A 21393-nucleotide genomic window follows, 5' to 3' on the forward strand; every position below is an offset into this window, starting at 1 on the left:
TCACCCACTCACTCACCCACTCGCTCAGAAACAGCTGGGCAAATGGCCATAACAAGTGGTGGCTAAAGGCCAGTTTATTCACTTACTCACCCATCCACTCACCTACTCACTCACTCCCCCACTCACCCACTCACCGAGTCACTCATTCACTCACTCACCTATTCACCTACTCACCCACTCACCCACCCACTCACTCATTCACCCACTCACTTACTCACCTACTCACCCACTCACTCGCCCACTCACTCACTTACCCACTTAGTCACTCACCTACTCACTCACCCATTCACCCACTCATCTACTCACTCACTCACTTACCCACCCACTCGCTCGCTCAGCAACAGCTGGGTAAACGGCCAGAACTAGTGGTGGGCAAAGCGCAGTCTGCAGCGGTGACTTTTCCAGAAGGCACTTCAATCTATCTTCTTGGTTCTTTCGGTAAAGTCACGTACAAGGGAAATAATAAAATAATAAAAATAAAACGTAATAAAATAATTCTCACGACGTTTCGGCCACAACGCAAGCAGCTGTCCTCAGGTGAAGAACAGGTCTGTCGAGAAGACAGAGTCTGAATGAGACACCCCAGGCTTGGAGCGTCTATTTAAGCTGGGTTGGAGGGGGGAGAGCGCCTTGACAAAATAATTTGCATAATCGAGCATGCTGCGCGTGTTCCCGCATGGCGCGTCGCGTGCCGTCGGAGCGCTGCGTGGCCGCGTGACCGTGTGTCGCCCTCATTGCTGTAGCCGGGGCGTGGCGGTACGCGCCCCGTGACCCCGCGGTTTGGAGGCGAGGGTTGGCGGATCGCGCAGAGATGTGTTAAGCTCCCCAAAGCCGTTTGCGAGGTGCGGAGGGTGGGGGACAGAATATGGCCATGCAGCGAGCGGGTTCGTGAACTTTGCTTGCAATCTTCACGTGTTCATGCGTTCTGTAGTTTTGCACAGCGAGCGGTGGCGCAGTGGTTAGCGCGCCGCGCCACGGAACCCGTTGACGAATATCTGAACCGGTTCCGGGACCTCCCCTAGATCGACTCGGCCTAAAACGAGTACCTGGGTGCTATGCGATGGCATCAACAGTGGAGAGACAAAGGCGGCCGGGCGTGATTATGACCACCTAGCCGTCTTGTGCGCCTTGCCGGCATGACACAGGTGCTCGCTAACAGCACTTGTCCCAACGGTCCGTTAAGAGGCTATACGGGGGATCTTTGTCTTTGTGCGTTCGTTTGTTGAACTTCTTTCACACCGGTCGTGGCCAACCACGCTAATCGGAGGTGTGGGGTTAGCGCTGCATTGCGCTACGAACCCGGCGAACCCGAGTTCGATTCCCGCTCACGGCCAACACCCGATGACGATTGTCTGAATCGGTCCTGGGTCTCCCTTAGGTCGTCTCAGCCTCAATTGAGCACCTGGCGCGGTGTGTAAACATCGCCACTGGGGAGACAAAGGCGGCCGGGCGTGGTGCTGGCCACCCACCCCCTCGTGTGCCGTGCCGGCCTTCATAGGTGCTCACTAACAGCACTTGCCCCAACAGTCTGTTAAGGCTACACGGGGGATCTTTGCGTTTGTGTGATCACGCCTATGTGTGTCCACTTATGTGTGCCGACATGCATGTCTGTCTGTATGTGCGTGTGTGTCTGTGGGTGTGTTCATGCCTGTGTGTGCCCATGTGCATGTATGTGTCTGTGCTCGTGTGTGCGTGTGTTTCTTTGGGTGTGTTCATGTCTGTGTGTGCCCGTGTGTCTGTGCGCGTGCGTGAGCATGTGTATCTGTCGGGGTGTTCATGCCTGTGTGTGCGCGTGTGCATGCATGTGTCTGTGCTCGTGTGTGGGTGTGTTCATGCCTGTGTGCGCCCGTGTGCCCATGTGCGCGTGCGTGTGTATCTGTGGGTGCGTTCACGCCTGTGTGTGCGCGTGTGTGTCTGTGCGGCGCGTGTGCCCGTGTGTGTGTGCTTGTGTGTACAGACTCCTCCAGGACAGACGGGAGCAGGCCCGACAGGACCTTAAAGGATTGGAGGAGACCGTGGTACGTTTAGTCGCAGCAGCAGCACCACCACCACCATCATCATGCAGATTCTCATTAATTGTTATCACAACCACCTTCATCATCACCATCAGCTTCTCAATAATCATCATCACAACCATCGTCATCACAACTGTCATCATCATCGACTTCTCATCAATCGTCATCATCGCAACCACCATCATCATCATCACAACCACCTTCATCATCATTATCACCATCTTCATCAGCAGCTTCTCATTAATCGTCATCAACTCATCACAATCATCATCATCATCACAACCACCATTATCATCACAACCATCATCATCAGCTTCTCATTAATCGTCATCAACACAACCACCATCATCATCACAATCGTCGTCATCACAACCTTTATCATCATCATCTCACTAATCATCATCACAACCATCATCATCATCATAACCATTATCATCATCATCACAACCATCATCATCAGCAGCTTCTCATTAATCGTCATCACAACCACCTTCATTATCATCACGATCATCATCACAACCGTCATCATCATCACAACCTTCATCATCATCATCTCACTAATCATCATCACAACCGTCATCATCATCAGCTTATTATCAATCGTCATCATCACAATCATCATCATCAACACGCAGCTTCTCACGAATGCGGTGAGCACACCGCTCGGCGTGTACAACTCACACACGCAACGGGACTCGGCAACCCTCTTCCCTGCCTCCCGCCACAGGCGAAGGAGCTCCAGACCCTGCACAACCTGCGCAAGCTGTTCGTGCAGGACATCGCCACCCGAGTCAAGAAGGTCAGGAGGCAGTGCTGCGGATGAAGCTGAGTGCGGGGCCTGTAGCATGTGATGTTATAAAGGGGCCCTAAATAAAAGAAACACAAATATTAAAACACGAACTTTTTTTAACTTGCATAGTAAAGTAATTGTATTTTTTCATTTGCTACACAGCCAGATTATACGACAAATCGCTCACCTTAAACACCCAGTCTTGATTTGAAGCTTTCGTGACTGCAGAAATCCATACTCTTTGGTTCATAAAAGTTTAAGGCGGTCTAGTACTATAGTGATAGAGCAAGTGCAGAATCACTGAACCGGAATCGATAGCTTGAAAGCATTTAGCGTGGGGCCCTTAAAAGTGCGGGGCCCTGTAGCTACTACTACACGTGCAGCTACTACACATGTAGCTACTACACATGTAGCTACTACACGTGTAGCTACTACACGTGTAGCTACTACACGTGTAGCTACTACACGTGTAGTAGCTACATGTGTAGTAGCTACACGTGTAGTAGCTGCACGTGTAGCTACTACACATGTAGCTACTACACGTGTAGTAGCTACATGTGTAGTAGCTGCACGTGTAGTAGCTGCACGTGTAGTAGCTGCACATGTAGCTACTACACATGTAGCTACTACACATGTAGCTACTACACATGTAGCTACTTTTGCTACGAGGATCATCTGGCACTGTCAGGAGGTCACGAGTTTGCGGGTCATTGGGCCAATCAGAGGGCCCTTAGTTCGTCAATCATCCCCAACGTAGGACCGCAGAGCTCGGGAAACTGTTGACGTAGGTTTTTTATGATGACGATGACAGTAACAGTGATGATTCTGATGTGAATGATTATGCTGCTGCTGATGATGATTAATGTTTGGTTGGTGTGTAACAGAGATGGATGCTAATGACACAAGAGGAATGATGATGGTGATGATGACGATTATACTGATGGTTCTGACTATAATGATGGTGATGATGCTGCTGATGATGCTGATGATAATTATGATAATGATGGTGATGATGAGATTTATGATGATGCTGATGATGGTGATGATGCTGATGATGCTGATGGTGATGATGAGATTTATGATGCTGCTGATAATGCTGATGATAATGATGGTGATGATGAGATTTATGATGCTGCTGATGATGCTGATGATGCTGATGGTGATGATGAGATTTATGAAGCTGCTGATGATGCTATATGATGCTGATGGTGATGATGAGATTTATGATGCTGCTGATGATGCTGATGATAATGATGGTGATGATGAGATGTATGATGCTGCTAATGATGCTGATGGTGATGATGAGATGTATGATGATGCTGATGATGCTGATGGTGATGATGAGATTTATGAAGCTGCTGATGATGCTGATGATGCTGATGATAATGATGGTGATGATGAGATTTATGATGCTGCTGATGATGCTGATGATGCTGATGGTGATGATGAGATTCATGAAGCTGCTGATGATGCTGATGATGCTGATGGTGATGATGAGATTTATGATGCTGAAGATGATGCTGATGATGCTGATGGTGATGATGAGATTTATGATGATGCTGATGATGGTGATGATGACGATGATGATTATAATGCTCATGATGACGATGATGATAACGACTGATGATGCTAATGATGGTGGGCGACGATGGGCGATGATGATGGCCGTGTGTGTCTGGGTTTGTGTCACAGACAGCAGAAATGGACTCTGATGACACCGGAGGCAGCGTGGCTCAGAAACAGAAGATTTCCTTTCTTGAGAATAACCTGGAGCAGCTTACAAAGGTGCACAAGCAGGTAAGGCCCGATGTCGCCGCACCTCTCCAGGGCTGTGGTCTATGACCACCTCCAGCACCACCGCTGTGGAAGCCAACCTGAGGCCCTCTCTCTCTCGTATCCTACTCCCTCACCTGCCTCCCCCTCCATCTCTATCCACCTCTCTCACCGATCACTCTCCCTTCAATCTCTTCATTCATTCATTCACTCGTTCCCCCCCCCCCCACCGTCCCCTACCCCCCCCCACCCTCCCCTACCCCCACCAACCCCCCCTCCCCTACCCCCCCCACCCTCCCCTACCCCCCCCCACCCTCCCCCTACCCCCCCCCACCCTCCCATACCCGCCCAAACCAACCCAACCCTCCCCTGCCCCCCCACCCTCCCCTACCCCCACCAACCCCCCCACCCTCCCCTACCCCCCCCACCCTCCCCTACCCCCACCAACCTCCCCCCCCCTACCCCCCCACCCTCCCCTACCCCCCCCCCACCCTCCCCTACCCCCCCCCACCCTCCCATACCCGCCCAAACCAACCCAACCCTCCCCTGCCCCCCCACCCTCCCCTACCCCCACCAACCCCCCCACCCTCCCCCCCCCCCCCCCACCCTCCCCTACCCCCACCAACCCCCCCTCCATCTCCCCCCCATCTCCCCCTCCATCCCCCCCCCCACCCCCCCATCTCTTCCTCCATCTCCCCACCATCTCCCCCGCATCTCTCCCCCCCCCATCTCTTCTCCCCCCCCCCTCCTCTCCTTCCACTTGCCCCCCCTTGCCCCCCCCCCCTTGCCCCCGCCAGCTGGTTCGTGACAATGCGGATCTGCGCTGCGAGCTTCCTAAGCTGGAGAAGCGCCTGCGCGCCACTGCCGAGCGCGTCAAGGCGCTGGAGGCTGCGCTGAGGGAGGCCAAGGAGAGCGCCATGCGTGACCGCAAGCGCTACCAGCACGAGGTGGACCGCATCAAGGAGGCAGTGCGCACACGCAACATGGCGCGGCGCGGACACTCCGCGCAGATCGGTGCGTGTCACCCGTGTGCACGATCTGTGTGTGTGTGTGTGTGCACGATCTCTGTGTGTGATCTGTGTGTGTGTATACGATCTGTGTGTGTATGATCTGTGTGTGTGTGACCCGTGTGTGTGTGTGTGTGAGAGCTGTGTGTGTGTGTGTGAGAGCTGTGTGTGTGTGAGAGCTGTGTGTGTGTGTGTGAGAGCTGTGTGTGTGTGTGTGAGAGCTGTGTGTGTGTGTGTGAGAGCTGTGTGTGTGTGTGACCTGTGTGTGTGTGAGAGCTGTGTGTGTGTGTGTGTGAGAGCTGTGTGTGTGTGAGTGTGCAAGATCTGTGTGTGTGATCTGTGTGTGTGTGAGAGCTGTGTGTGTGATCTGTGTGTGTGTGAGAGCTGTGTGTGTGTGATCTGTGTGTGATCTGTGTGTGCAAAATCTGTGTGTGTGTGTGATCTGTGTATGATCTGTGTGTGTGTGCGATCTGTGTGTGTGTGTGTGTGATCTGTGTATGATCTGTGTGTGATCTGTGTGTGCAAAATCTGTGTGTGTGTGTGATCTGTGTATGATCTGTGTGTGTGTGCGATCTGTGTGTGTGTGTGTGTGTGTGATCTGTGTATGATCTGTGTGTGTGTGCGATCAGTGTGTGTGTGTGTGTGATCTGTGTATGATCTGTGTGTGTGTGCGATCTGTGTGTGTGTGTGTGTGATCTGTGTATGATCTGTGTGTGTGTGCGATCTGTGTGTGTGTATAATCTGTGTGTGATCTCTGTGTGTGCGTGATCTGTGTGTGTACGATCTGTGTGTGTACGATCTGTGTGTGTGTGATCTGTGTATAATCTGTGTGTGTGTGTAAAATATGTGCGATCTGTGTGTGTGTGCACGATCTGTGTGCGCACGCGCGTGAGTGCGTACAGGCGCATGTGTTTGTGATCGTGCTAGCGGTGACCCTCGCAGTATTTCCGTTTGCGTACGTGCGGCGGCAGCGTCTCGCGTGAGCGTGTCGATGATTATGTGTCGATGGTTGTGTGTCGATGATTGTGTGTCGATGATTGTGTGTCGATGATTGTGTGTCGATGATTGTGTGTCGATGATTGCGTGTCAATGATTATGTGTCGATGGTTGTGTGTCGATGATTGTGTGTCAATGATTACGTGTCGATGATTGCGTGTCAATGATTATGTGTCGATGGTTGTGTGTCTCCGCGTGCCGTTCCGTACAGCCAAGCCCATCAGGCCCGGCCAGCACCCCATGGCCTCCCCCACTCACCCCATGATCCGCGGCGGGTCGGGCTGCCTCTACCCCCACCGTGACTCCAGCGGAATCCGCGGCGGTGCTCGCCCAGACAAAATGTGAGCCCCCCCCCACCCCCCCACCCTCCACTACCCCCCCCCCACCCTCCCCTACCCCCACCAACCTCCCCCACTCTCCCCTAACCCCCCACCCTCCCCACCCCCCCCTACCCCCCCCCACCCTCCCCTACCCCTACCGACCTCCCCTACCCCCCCCTCACCCTCACCCCCCCACCCTCCCCTACCCCCACCAACCTCCCCCACTCTCCCCTATCCCCCCACCCTCCCCTACCCCCCCTCACCCTCCCCGACCCCCCCACCCTCCTCTACCTCCCACCCTCCCCTACCCCCCCACCCTCTCCTACCCCCACCCTCTCCTACCCCCCCCACCCCCCTACACCCCACCCCCACCGTCCCACCCCCCAACCCCCTACCCACACCACCCCCCACCTTCCCACCCCCTACCACCCTACCCCCCCCACCCCCCTACTCCCCCACCCACATCTCCACGGGGAAGACAAAGTCAGGTGGGCGTGGTGCTGGCCACCCATCCCCTGACGTGCCGTGCCGGCCTTCATCAGCACTCCCGAACCGCACTTGCCCCAACAGTCTGTTCGGGCTACACGGGGGATCTTTGTCTCTATCTGTGTGCGTGTGTGCGCGTTCCAGCAATGGCAGCAGCCACTGTGGCTACGAAGCGGAGGACCCGTCCAAGCTGCTGCTGTGCCAACAGGAGGCTGCCGCCATCTGAGCACGCACGCACGTACGTCCGCTGAACTTCTTTCGCTCCGTACGTAGCCAACCGCGCTGATCGCAGGTGACAGGCGGCAAGCGAGCGACGAGCACCCCCCCACCCCCACCCCACCACCACCCCCCCGTCGCCAGCGAGCGGAGGTGGAGTCGCTGGGTAGGTGCGCTGTGAAATCTTGATTTGAATTTTCGTGACTGAAGGGATCAATACTCTTTGGTTCTTTCGGTAAAGTCACGTGGGTATGAATTGTTTCTTGCTGTGGTTGTCCCACCTGATGATGGACGCTTGTGTTGCGCCCGAAACGTCGTGATTTAAAAATCCACACGACTATGGGAAGAGAGACACCACAAACTCCAATATACAGCAGCAGGCGTCAGGGTCGGGATCGAACCCACGAACTCCTGCACACCAGGCGAGGTAGTTAACATCTCCTAGCCCACGCTGCCCCTACAACCACCACTACGAGGCCACATCAGCCCCTACACATGATGAAGACACAGCCGCAACGATTAATCCCGATTTGTGTCTCTCCTTTGTCTCTGCAGGAAACGAACATATCCGACCAGACCCTGACCGCAACCCAACTCACCCCCACGCCTCTACCCACACACTCACCCGTCTACCCACTCGCCCCTCTCGCCTACCCGTACTCACCCACCACCGCCCCCCCTCCCCCACCACCGGCACCGTCAAAATATATATATTTTAAGACCGATCGACCAACGCTGCGCTTCGCTGGATATACCAATAACGCAACGCGGTAACGGCGAGGAGGAGGAGGAGGTCAACGAGGTGAGTGTCGTCGCGGTGACCTCTTTACGGGCGACCACCACCTCCCCCCCCACCCGCCTCGTTTAACCGTCAGCGCCGCACGCCTTAGCGAATCAGTGCGGCGACCCCCCCCCTCTGCCCCCCCCCCCCCCGTTAACGTTAATGAACGGCGCGCTCTGAAGACGACCCACGACGCGTCCGTCCAACGCCTCGCCCCGGTCCGCGTCCGCGTCGTTTTGTGTACGCGCGTGTTATTTATTTTAATTTAATTTGCAATTATTTGTTGGGGGGGGGTGGGGTGGTGGGTGGGGTTGGTTGGGTGGGTGGGCGAGTTGGGGGGGGGGGTGTTAATGTAACTTTAGCGTTGGCGAGATTTTGGGGGGGGGGGGGGGGGGGCACGGGGGTCGGGGGTCGGTTGGTGGTGACAAAGTTCTGTGGCACCGCGACGACGATGACGATGACGACGACGGGAGGATGACGAAAGAGGAGACAGCGCACGCGTGCGCCGCACGCGACGAGAGACTACGAACGACGCAGAGAGATGAGGTCACCTGGCGGTGCCGAATCTCAACAGGGTCTATCGCCTGGGTTAAATCAAGTGACGATTCCATCATTCGTACCGCAGCCTACCAGACCCTCCGCCAGACGGACGGTCGATCGGTGCACCGCATTCAAACAATTATTTGGTGATGCTGCTGCTGCTGCTGCGTTGGCCGTTGTGCACAAGCACAGTTATCACAACGCAACAGACTCGGCGCGTTCCGTGTCGAGAACACTTTGTGCGTGTGGCCTCTACAGGATATATCAGAGACGATGTTGCGGGCAATGGGCCTCTTTTCACGCGTGACAGAGACGGGCCGTTACCGAAAACGTTGCCGATTTTACATCTACACTTAGACTCTTCGATTATCGGCGCTAATGATGGGGAGCACGGCCGCGCGGATTATTCAACATCGCGGATAATCCAAAAATAAAAACATTTTCCGCGGATCTCGATGCCAAAAACCACTGATATAGGTATAGATTTCGTTTCAGTTAAGAAAATTTTCATGGCAAAATATGCAACTTCTGTACTGGAGAGGTGATCACGTGGGTTTCGGATTCACCGGAGCAACATATTTGTTCGGTATTGTTTGGCTCTTTCGCTAAAGTCACGTAGATAGGTTCAAAGAAAATAACAAAATAATAAAAAACTACGACGTTTCGTTGTGTTGCGATCGAAACGTCGTAGTTTTTTATTATTTTCTCTGAACCTATCCACGTGACTTTACCGAAAGACCCAAAGAATATGAATCCCTGCAGTCACGAAAGCTTTAAGTCAATATTTGTTCGGCTTAAGCACTTGACTTGTGAAAAACATTTCCAAGAATAACAACGTTGCATGAACTGTTTTTAGATTATTAATCTGGGCTTTAGGGAAAATCCGCGGGTTATTAATTTATTTCAAAATCTCAGGTGCACAGTTAATCCGTAAATCGGATAAACCGCACGCCAATAATCGAGAGTCTACTGTATAGATGAAAGCCACAGTGTTATCGATGAATGTGTTGAGTAAAAATAACAAAAAAAATCGATTCTTCAATCGAATTCTGGCCCTTGCGATTTGCAACAATTTCATCGAATCGCCCCAGGAAGTCGAATCGGTACACGCCTGCTACAGAGCTACGTGACGTGTGCATGTTGAACTTCTTTCGCACCGTACGTAGCCAACCGTGCCAATCGGAGCGAACAGCGACACATTCACAGCAGCGATCGGTGCCGTCTCTCGGTATTGCAGCGGGAGAACGCCCATTCGTTCGCATCGCCGGTGAGCGACATCCCAGTAACATGTGCGACGTCGGGCCAACGTTGCCTGTTTACTAGGATTGTTAACGATGATGACCCAAACAGCGCCACCTCTGACCCACCCCCCCCCCTCCAAATTCTGCCCTCTGTACATATATGGATAGCTGTTAATGGTATTTAACACGTAGTGAGCGTGTGTGTGTATATGTGTGTGTGTATGCGTGTGCGTAACCGGTTCTGGACCTCCCCTGGGTCGACTCGGCCTCAAATGTGTACCTGCTGCGATGTGTAAACATCGCCACTGGGGAGACAAAGGTGGCCTAGCGTTGGTGCTGGCCGTCCATCCCCCTCGTGTGCCGTGCCGGCCTTCATAGGTGCTGCTCGCTAACAGCACTTGCCCGACAAAGTCTGTAAAGTCTCTAGGGGGGATTTGACTTTGTGTGCGTCAACAACCACAACGCAGCAGCTCGTGGCGCTGCGCTCCGGACCCGGTGACCCGAGTTCGATTCCCATCGATGGCCAAAAATCGGGTGGCGATTATTATCCGAACTCAGTCCTGGGCCTTCCCCCTAAGTCGACTCGTCGTCAAATCGAGTACCTGGTGAGGTGTGTAAAGACATCGGCACCGGGGGAGACAAAGCCGGCCGGGCACGGTGATGGCCTTTGCTCGCGCGTTGTTCCGGCCTTAATAGGCGCTCGCTAACGGCACTTGCCCAACAAAGACGGCAAAAGCCAAAACACTCATGCGCACGCACGCACATACGTAGACACGCACGCAGCACGCGCGTTTGTGAAACGTCGGTGGAACGGACGTTTGTGTGTGTGCGCGTGCACCGTTTGTGACGTTACGTTGTTCGGCTATCGCTGTCGTAATTGTCGATGTCACCATTAATTTTATCTCTGCCGCCCGCCCGCCCCTCCATCCCTCCCTCTAATTGTGTCATTACAGGACGGGTAGCTTCAGGTATAGCTTATACATAAACACAGTACATACCGATAATAATGATATTATTATTATGAAGAACAACAACGGTGAATATTATTCGTGTGTGTTGGCCGTCGCGACCACCGCCCGGCCACCGCTGCTGTTGTGTATGATATTAACCGTGTCGCTGGCAGGCGTGCGTCTACTCAAGAGGGGTCCGTCTCGAACCGAGAACATTTCAAACCACCCTTCACCACCCCCCACGATTTCAAATCCAAAGGCAGCGCCGCTCACAGACACACACCGCACGCACACGCCCCCCCTCCCCCCCCCCCCGTTGAGCCGTCGGTCGCGCGAACCGAACCGTTCTCGGAGTCACCGCGCAACTCAAACATCGATTGCCGCACGACTGCTTTGTCCACGTCTGACCGAGGGGTCGCAGCACGGAAATTGCAACGGCGCTGTTCCGAGGATTGCGAAACGGATTGCATAACGGATTGCGTAACGAACGCGTCGCTGCGAAACCGCCGAGTGAATCGACGCTCGTCTCGTCTCGACTGCGAGCGGGCAACCGGTTGCCCGCACCGCTCACAACCGGTTGCAGGGTCGTCCGCATTTAAGGGATTCAATTGCGTGCAACTCATTGCATCGGCGAGGACCAGGCTTAAATGGTCGACACGATTCCGTTTCGGAGCAGGTGATCCGCTTTTAGATTTCGGCGAGGGGAGTGCGTTGGCAGGTGAGAGAGGATTGCAAGGCAGAATGAATGACCACATCGGACTGATGGCAAAACTGCCTTATCGCATTGACATGATCTGGCGTCATCTCAGTAACCGGAGCCGAACCGTGAGCCCTTGTAGACGCGCGCTTCGATGCCCGAGTCAACCGTGGGTGAGTTTTTGCAAAGTGCACTCAAAGGGTGTCATGGGTGCTGCCACCCCCACTCGTGTGCTCGGGTTTGATTGGCCGGTGGGGAAAAAGACAGCCACGCCTACTTTAGGTTGTCCAATCAACTTTGATTTTGAAACGAGACCCTCATCTTTGAGGCCTAGACCAAATATGTAGAGTCTTGAATTTTGACGCTGCAGCGACGAGCCGGTTGCTGTCAGTAATTTGTGTGCGACATTGAATTTGATTTATAGAGGCGTCGATTACGGTTGAATTGGGCTGAACTCCGAAACTTGGCGAAATACATTTTTGGCCGGAGTGCGATTTCACTTTAGCCGATCGTTACGATTGCCAGGGACCGATGTTATCGCATTGGAAATGTTACCCCATTCCATACAGTAAAACCTTGGATTGCGAGCATAATTCGTTCCGGAAACGTGCTTGTAATCCAAAGCACTCGTTTATCAAAGCACTCGTATATTAGTTGTGATCACGTGACGCTCGGCAGACAAAGAGTATACACTTACTACTCGTATTGCAAGACCTCGCTCGTTTATCAAGTTAATATTTATTAAAAAATTGTGCTCGTCTTGTAAAACACGCGCAGACCAAGTTACTCGCAATCCAGGGTCAAAAACACAGGATGGTAGGAAATAAGCGAGCTCAGGCGATCTCAACTTGCTCGAGTATATCACAATTATCAAACGTAAGGCACGTCATAATGCAACCACAGCTAAAAATTTAATCTTACACTCGTGTAAAGGAGAGCCGACACAAGATTGCAGGGGGGTTCGTCTTTTAATCCTTTCCTCCCATCCACACCTGTCCCCAGCCGTCCCAATCTCGTTCCCGCCAAAAACCCCTTCTTCCCGCCCGTTCTCCCCTTATATCTCCTCGATAACCCCTCCCACTAACCCCCCTCCTATTGGTGGGAATCCTTCCCCTGACACCCCCTACACTCGTGATACGTATGCATATCCTTAACTGTGCGTGCAATGAGGCTGTTTTAAAATATAAGGTGAAACATGTTCTATTGAGGGTAATGGAACGAACAAAAACTATGCAGATGAGACAAACGATGAGTGATGCAAACCAAAATTCGACGGAAAATATTTGACTGTTAAATTCAATCGTACCCCCCCTCCCCCCTCACCAAATTGCAACTCAATTGCAACTCAGTTAAGCTGCAACTTGCCGCGGGGGAAGGGTTTAATCGTTACGTAACGAGGCTAAACAAGGCCATAACGCTAAACAAAACACAATTAAAACTCTTTGGGTCTTTCCGTAAAGTCACGTAGATAGAAAAATAATAGATCACGACATTTTGATCGCAATGCAGGCAATCTGAAGACGATTAGTATGAATTCCTGCAGTCACGAAAGCTTTAAAATCAAGATTTAAAATACAATTCGTTTCGAATCTAAGTTCCATAAGCTACGACTCTCTAGAGAGTGTATCTCTAAAGCACCCTCGAGCTCACTCTAGCGGAGGCCCATCCACCAGCAGCGATATTGCAGGGCTGCACCTTTGCCCTTCTTTCACATCGTATCGCAGCATTTGCCAGCCGATTTGTCGTCGACGGCTGGCGGTCTAAACGCACGTGCCACGTGTCTATCCTAGGGGTCCCCCCCCCCACCACCCCGCATTTCTCCCCCTCCCCGGAGCGCGCGTCTCCTCATTGGCAGCCGTTCTTCCGACGGCACCTGACCAACCAATCAGGGAGCTTCGGAAACCAGTCGATTCTCCAATCAGGCTTTGAGCCGCCCGCTCCGGGGGGGTTGGAGGGGGGGGAGGGGAGACCGCTCGTGTGGCTGCGATCGACCAATCGGCGGCAGCCTGGCAGCGGCCGATCAGCCAATCGGTGAGCTGCTCTGCGTTTGACATTCGGGGGTTCTAATCGCTGCCCTGTGAACCCGGCCACCCGGGTTCGATTCCCGCTCACGGCCAACACCAGTGACGATTATCTGAACCGGTCCTGGGCCTCCCCTAGATTGACTCAGCCTCAAATGAGTACCCAGTGCGGTGTGTTAACATCGCGATTCGGGATACAAAGGCGGCTGGGCGTGGTGCTGGCCACACACCTCCTTCGTATACCGTACCGGCCTTCATAGGTGCTCGATAACAGCACTTGCCCCAACAGTCTGTTAAGGCAACATATGGGGGATCTTTGTCTCATCGCTGGCAATGCGATGTTATTGAATTGCGATCATAAAGTTAGGAAATGTCACGGATATGCATGGATTGCCCAAACCTTTCCAACGTTCGTTTGCCTTCGGAAGCGTTGAATTGGCAGTCGAGAAGCCGACGGATAACACTTGGCGCTAAATGCATTTTTCACATTTGTGAAGTCCTTTATGCTTTGGTAGCTGTATCTAAATGTTGGACAACCCTTTCATTCAAGTTGGCTTCATTCTTCTCTGAAGCTGGTTGGTCCCCAACAACGCAACTTTTACACTCAAGTTTAGTGTCGTATCGGATCAACTTTACGAAGGTTATCCCTCGAAAGTTGTGGTGATGAAGTGTAAGCCACTTCACCAAGCTTATCTTTGGTGAAGACTTCTGTGTGCATTTGCGATGTTGGTCTGATGTGGCCTCGTAGTGGTGTGGTGGTAGGGGCAGTGTGGGCGCCACAGTGGCTAGGAGATGTTAACTTCCCCGCCTGGTATACAGGAGGTCGTGGGTTCGATCCCGACCCTGACGCCTGCTGTATATTTGGAGTTTGCACGTTCTCCCCGTGGTCGCGTGGATTTTTCTCCGGGTCCTCAGGTTTTTCCCTCCACATTTGGAATCACGAGTTTCGAGTGTTTGGCTGCTATACATGTCCACGTGATGGTAAGTCACTTCGTTGGGCTATCAAATTGTGGCGAGGTCGTTTCTGAAAAAGAGCGACATAGTTCAGTGGGTCTTACCTGGTAAAATTATAAAAAAGTAACAAAGGACTTGGGAGTAAATGCTGCAGTAGTGGCCTCTACCCTGCGTCTCATCCTCAGCCGTTTTCCTACCATCTACCCACAGCCACCAACACATCATTCTCCAATCACGGTCCTCCCGAAAACAGGGGTGGGAGAGGACTTTCAAATATCTTTGGCAGGCAATCACGCATTACAACAACAACCGCCTTTTACCACGAAGTGGCGGTGACGTCACCACGGCGCTTGTGCCATGCTAGGTGCACATTAACGCACGCACACAGGCACACAAATTTGACTTGAGCGTGCCAACATGAGAAATGTAATGTTGTTGCCAGGTCTAAAAATCTTTTCCCCCCAGTACCCGATCAGTTGGGATTACGACGCTGGCAGTGACTGATAACGAAAACTTTTAAGTGGTAAGGTCTCACGTGGCCGCAGTTAATGAAGTCACTGGCCATAGGTTCCTCCAGCCGCAATGTCTGGGCGAGTTCACAGAGAGACAGCGTGCGACTACAATCCGGCCTGCGACGTTGCCCGATGCGCGACGTCGCCCACTGATGGAATAAAAGGAAGATCGGTGTTGCCAGCTCCTTAAAGCGACAAGTCTCCAAACGACACCTCAAGTCGCTACATGTCGACGTTCGCACGTGGTTAGAACCGCTGGATCGACGCTGATCCAACGTTCCATCCATAATATAGTTTTTTTTGGGTTAGATCGTGTAGATATTAATGTGTCGTTAAACCCGCTACCACCTGACACGGCCAATTAGTAATGGGTTTGTCACGTAAACAGAACGTGCCAATTCGTTACTAGTACAGCACACCGGTTGTGTGTTGCAGAGAAAATCCACAACATTTACAATAAAATCCCAAAAAACTATATTATGGATGATATTGGTCGCGAAAGCCTCCGTGTTACAACCAACGTTCCATGTTGACTGGGTAGATGTCACCCATTAATCGTCACTTGACAATCGAAGGCGATCGTTGATACCTGAGCAGCAAACCCATGAACGGGATCCTGAATGCACCTGGAATCATTCCTAACAAAAAAACAAACCTCCGCCGTCGTCTTCGTTCCCGAGAAATGTCGCGAAATTCTCTTCGGTCGCATTGATAGAAACATCGAGACCAAAAAAGTCGCAACAACAACATCTAGTGGCACAAACAAACAACATCAAAACTCGCCGAGTTGGCAATGCGCTGAATATTTAAAGGCATGCACGGGGGGGAGGGGGGGGGGCGGTGGAGGATCGAGCGAGAAGGTGGGTGGATGAGGGAGTCGCCTCCGATGGACTCATCCCCTGTCTGTCGCCGGGAGGTGTCGCAGGACGCGTGAGCGACAGCGAAACCCGCTCTGTCGACAGAAACGAACGCCGCTGCTACGCGTCCGACGTTGCGGTCGTTGGGGTCATCATCATGGATCATCGCGGCGAGACGCAATAATCCATGATGATGGTCCCACGTCCGACGTTGCGGACGTGGGACCATCATCATGGATCATCGTGATGGATCATCATCATGGATCATCGTGGGATCATCATCATGGATCATCGTCGCGGCGAGACGCGTCGATGCGCTGAGACGAGAGAGAGAGAGGCCTGCCCAGAGTACACGTACTACTACTACTAACTACTGTTCTGTATAGCACTGCATGTAGCCCATGCTTGATGATGGATAATGGACAAGCCTATATCCCCCCACCCCCCGGTAGCCGTTAGTTCATCCCATGCGTTATAGCCTGTGACCATGATGTGCTGGTTCAGTAAAGATTGATGATGATGGATAACAATAAAAAAAATACATCATGATTCAATCTCTTGCTTGCGAGTCGTGTATCTCGGCATCGCTGTGTGCGGTAGGAATGATTGTTCGAACCCGCAACTCCGATTCAGCATGGTTGGCTACGTACGGCGCGAAAGAAGTTCAAAGTGCGCAGATTGCTGAGCGATTGGAATCGACGGGTTTACCGCGCTCGACGATGCAAACGAAGCAGCCGAATTAGCCATAAATAAGTAAAATAAAAAAAACTTTTTTTTAAACACGCTTTAATGAAATGTACCCTACTAGTAATGGAAGAACTCCACGACTCCAGGAAGTGGCCCCGAAGCTTGCCATAACGTCAGGGACCGTGGCCAATTACAGCCAACGTGAGTTGAGCGTGGACAATTAGACCCAAGGCGAAACATAACAGAAGAAAAATGTTTTAAAATATTGTATTTATTTATTATGATAGAATATAGTATTGTCATCAGTATGACATACGTATACCAAGTTTACAGTCGATACCACATTGGGCAGTGGGTTAAAATTGAGTTACAAGATTTGAGGATACGACAACAACAGACAGAGTGAGTTCATAGCAAGCGTGTAAAAACAACAGACTGTCGGGGCAAGTGCCGTCAGCAAGCAGCACCTATGAAGGCCGGCACGGCACACGAGGGGGTGGGTGGCCAACACCACGCCGGTTCAGACAATTCGTCACTTGGTGCCGACTGTGAGCAGGGATCGAACTCGGGACGTCGGGATCAGAGCGCAGTGCACGAACCGCTTCTACACTACCGCTCCCCACTCACTGACAAACATGCAACAAACACACAAACATGCACACACACAGACATGCACACACACACACAGACATGCAACACACACAAACATGCACACAGACATGCAACACACACAAACATGCACACAGACATGCAACACACACAAACATGCAACACACACAAGCATGCACACAAACATGCACACACACAGACATGCAACACACACAAACATGCGTAGTATCTTGAATCACGGACGAATAAACTCCTTTGAGGCACACAGTTTATTGTCTTTCACCGACACGGTCCCGAACACACAAGGGGGTATACGGTCCCCTTACCTGCTAACCTAAGGAGGTACAGCCTCTGGCTTGGCAGGACCTACACACAGCCGACCTGCTAACCTAAGGAGGTACAGCCTCCGGCCTTGGCGGGAACTACACACGAGTCTACCCGCTTAACCGAGCATCCTCCGGCTGGGACCTAGGTGAGGCTAACTGACCCACCGCTGACTTGGTGGGTCCCCGACCTCTGGTCACGCAGAGCCTCAGCCCTCAGAAGGGCTAGAAGGCTTGGTCCAGGGTCCTGCCTACCCAGGACCTATTCTCCCCTGACCACTGGAACACTGAGCCTCAGCCCTCAGAAGGGCTGGAAGGCTTGGTCCAGGGTCCTATCTTCTTCAGCGCGGACTTCGGTCTTCGTGTGTGCAGAACTGAACCAGAGCTCTCAGCGCTCTGGCTTTTATACCGGTTCGTGGCTGGGCTTGTCCAATCACATGCTACTTTGTGGACCCTTCTGATTGGTTCTTGCCAATCTGTCGTCATGATCCTCTTTCACCTCACGTGACCCTTGGCCGTTTGTCTGGCGGGAATCTGTGATTTCGATCCGCTCTCACCTCTCCCTGACCCCGACCGTTTACCGAGGGAGGCAACGCAGCACCGTAGGTCAAAGTTCAAGTTCATTTATTAGGTATAGCTCTGTGAGCCATTCGGCTCTTGAATCGGGTGCAACCGCAACAAACAAAAAACAAAAACATGAACAAGAAAACATCTTAATGTGACTATGTGCAAACAGAAAATCCAAGAAAAGACAGCAAAATATTGCAGAAAAAGGTCACCGAATAGTGAGTAGCTATCGACTTCAACACACGCGACACACACAAACATGCACGCGCTTTGCAGCATCATCAGTAGTTATAGTATTTATACTACTATTTATACTGGTAGGAACTTCCTGGTTACACCAGCCCACAGGGGATTATTGTGTCCGTCCGTCGTGCATCCAAAAAATGGGAGCGGTGGGGCTCGGTGGAGAGGGGAGGGTGGGGAGGGGCTGGGTGGGGAGGGTGGGGAGGGGCTGGGTGGGGAGGGGAGGGTGGGGAGGGGCTGGGTGGGGGGTGGGGCTGGGTGGGGAGGGGCTGGTCACCCCGTAGTGCCCTTATAAAACTCAACGTTTAACCTACTCACGCCGGCTTGTGCCCGCCCTCACAGTCGGCCATATTTGTGATACAGCTATCGTGCTGTGACTGTTCCACCTGAAGACGGAAGCTTGTGTTGCCTCCGAAACGTCGTGATTTTTATTTTATTTTAATTTTACTTTTATGAATTTTTATTTTTTACCTACGTGACTTTACCGAAAAAAACCTAAGAATATGAATCCTTGCAATCACGAAAGCTTCAAATCTAGAACGTCTGGATACCACCAAAGATTTGTCCATGAGGCCATACAGATATACAAACACAGACATAACATCAACCGAGAAGATGGATTCAAATTGAGCCATCATTGGCAAGATGTGATTAACCATGTTAATGACATGTTAATGACATGTTAAACCTCAACCGCCACTCTCCCCCGCTCTGCGTACCACCTTCACCTTCCTGGCTCCACCCACACTCCCCCTATCCAACATCCGTCCTCCTTGGCTCCTCCCCCTCTTCTTATATAACAATGTCTCACCGCAAATAACTCTCGCTACAGTTATTTTGCTGTGCTCTTTTTTACACCTGATGAAGGAAGCTTGTGTTGCCTCCGAAACGTCGTAATTTAATTTATTTTCATTTATTATTTTTTTATTTTTAACCTACGTGACTTTACCGAAAAAACCTAAGAGTAGTGGAAATTTCCACGCGGGTATGAATATTAATGAAGGGGGGGGGGGTCCCTCTTTTGCAGTGACGTCATGCACGGATGTAGCACTGTGCTGCGTAGATTTATGTTTCACCGTCACTTTCTGTAAAGAAACGTCGCCATATTTGAAGCGGCTTTGCGTAATAAATTATTTAATTCAGCAAAACCTTCCTCTGCCGTTCGTGTAAAAATCCACTCACTCATGAATATTAATGAGGGGGGTGGTCCTCATGTAGAGTGACGTCACGCAGGGGGGGTGGGCCTCATGTGGAGTGACGTCACGCAGGGGGGGTGGGCCTCATGTGGAGTGACGTCACGCGCGGGACGGACAGACATTGGCTGATTCTAGTCGGTATAATAGAGGGGACACATACTAATTAATTCATTACTAATTAATTAATTACTAATTAATTACTAATTACTAAACTGTTAACTAATTAATTACTATTATATGACGTCATCCTGGGGCTCTAATTAACATCGTAAGCAGGTGGATGGCTTCGCTATTGCGGCAAATCGCCCGATGATGAAGATGCTGGTTAATGTAAGTAGCAGCGACACATCACGGTAATCAAATGGTGAACGTTGTTGATTTAAATTTCGATTTAAAGCTTTCGTGACTGCAAGGATTCATCTTCTTGGTTCTTTCGGTAAAGTCACGTAGAAGGGAAATAATAATATAAAAATAAAGTCACGTAGAAGGGAAATAATAAAATAATAAACATTAAACTTTATATTTGTATTACTTTATTATTTACCTTCTACGTGACTTTACCGAAAGAGCCAAGAAGTTGTTGATTTACTCTACAAACACACCGGTGGGCTGAAGTTCTCGACTAATTGGCGAGTTTTGTTTACGTGACAAACCCCTTACTGATTGGCTGTGGTCGGGTGGTGGAGGGGTTCGACACAACATTTATACTTACGCGATCTAACAAGTCGCAACGAGAATTCCAACGTGAAGTACTCAAATTAACAACTTTAAAGGCTCACGTGGGCTGAATGACAACAAAGATGGATTAAAATTGAGCAATCATTGGAAAGATGTGATTAACCATGTTGTCTGCTCGACAGACCTGTTCTCCACCTGAGGACGGCTGCTTGCGTTGTGGCCGAAACGTCGTGAGAATAATTTAATTGGTTTATTTTTATTATTTTATTATTTCCATTCTACGTTACTTTACCGAAAGAACCAAGAAGAAGGCAGCTTGTGTTGCCTCCGAAACGTCGTAATTTAATTGATTTATTTTGATTTATATTTTTGTTTATTTTTAACCTACGTGACTTTACCGAAAAAACCTAAGAGTAGTGGAAATTTCCACGCGGGTATGAATATTAATGAAGGGGGGGGGGGCTCTTTTGCAGTGACGTCATGCACGATGTAGCACTGTGCTGCGTAGATTTATTTTTTACCGTCACTTTCTGTAAAGAAACGTCGCCATATTTGAAGCGGCTTTCCGTAATAAATTATTTAATTCAGCAAAACCTTCCTCTGCCGTTCGTGTGAAAATCCACCCACTCATGAATATTAATGAGGGGGGTGGTCCTCATGTAGAGTGACGTCACGCGGGTAAGGGTGGTCCTCATGTGGAGTGACGTCACGTGGGGGAGGGGTGGGCTCATGTGGATTGACGTCACGCGGGGGGGTGGGCCTCATGTAGAGTGACGTCACGCGGGTGGGGGTGGGCTCATGTGGATTGACGTCACGCGGGGGGGGTGGGCCTCATGTGGAGTGACGTCACGCGGGTGGGGGTGGTCCTCATGTGGAGTGACGTCACGCGCGGGATTAATTAATTACTAATTCATTAATTACTAAACTGGTAACT

At 51.3% G+C, this 21393-nt stretch overlaps 1 protein-coding gene across 1 annotated transcript; it reads left to right on the plus strand.

The window, feature by feature from the left end:
* Positions 1-1881: 1881 nt before the first annotated feature.
* LOC144740866 (kinesin-1 heavy chain-like) lies at positions 1882-8473 on the plus strand. Its single transcript, XM_078623579.1, has 7 exons — positions 1882-2018; positions 2743-2814; positions 4498-4602; positions 5376-5592; positions 6793-6922; positions 7532-7625; positions 8159-8473. The coding sequence occupies exons 3-6, from the start codon at positions 4507-4509 to the stop codon at positions 7611-7613; spliced, it is 525 nt and encodes a 174-aa protein (XP_078479705.1). The 5' UTR covers positions 1882-2018; positions 2743-2814; positions 4498-4506; the 3' UTR covers positions 7614-7625; positions 8159-8473.
* The last annotated feature ends 12920 nt before the right edge of the window (positions 8474-21393 follow it).

Source organism: Lampetra planeri, unplaced genomic scaffold, assembly GCF_965212315.1.
Source record: "Lampetra planeri unplaced genomic scaffold, kcLamPlan1.2.h2 scaffold_321, whole genome shotgun sequence".
NCBI classification, from domain to species: Eukaryota; Metazoa; Chordata; class Hyperoartia; order Petromyzontiformes; family Petromyzontidae; genus Lampetra; species Lampetra planeri.

Bases quoted from the DNA above. Each gene is read 5' to 3' on its own strand.
- LOC144740866 (XM_078623579.1), top strand. From the start codon at position 4,507: ATGGACTCTGATGACACCGGAGGCAGCGTGGCTCAGAAACAGAAGATT. The intron at 5,593-6,792 runs GTGCGTGTCACC...CGTTCCGTACAG, and splicing joins CGGACACTCCGCGCAGATCG to CCAAGCCCATCAGGCCCGGC. The intron at 6,923-7,531 runs GTGAGCCCCCCC...TGCGCGTTCCAG, and splicing joins GGTGCTCGCCCAGACAAAAT to CAATGGCAGCAGCCACTGTG.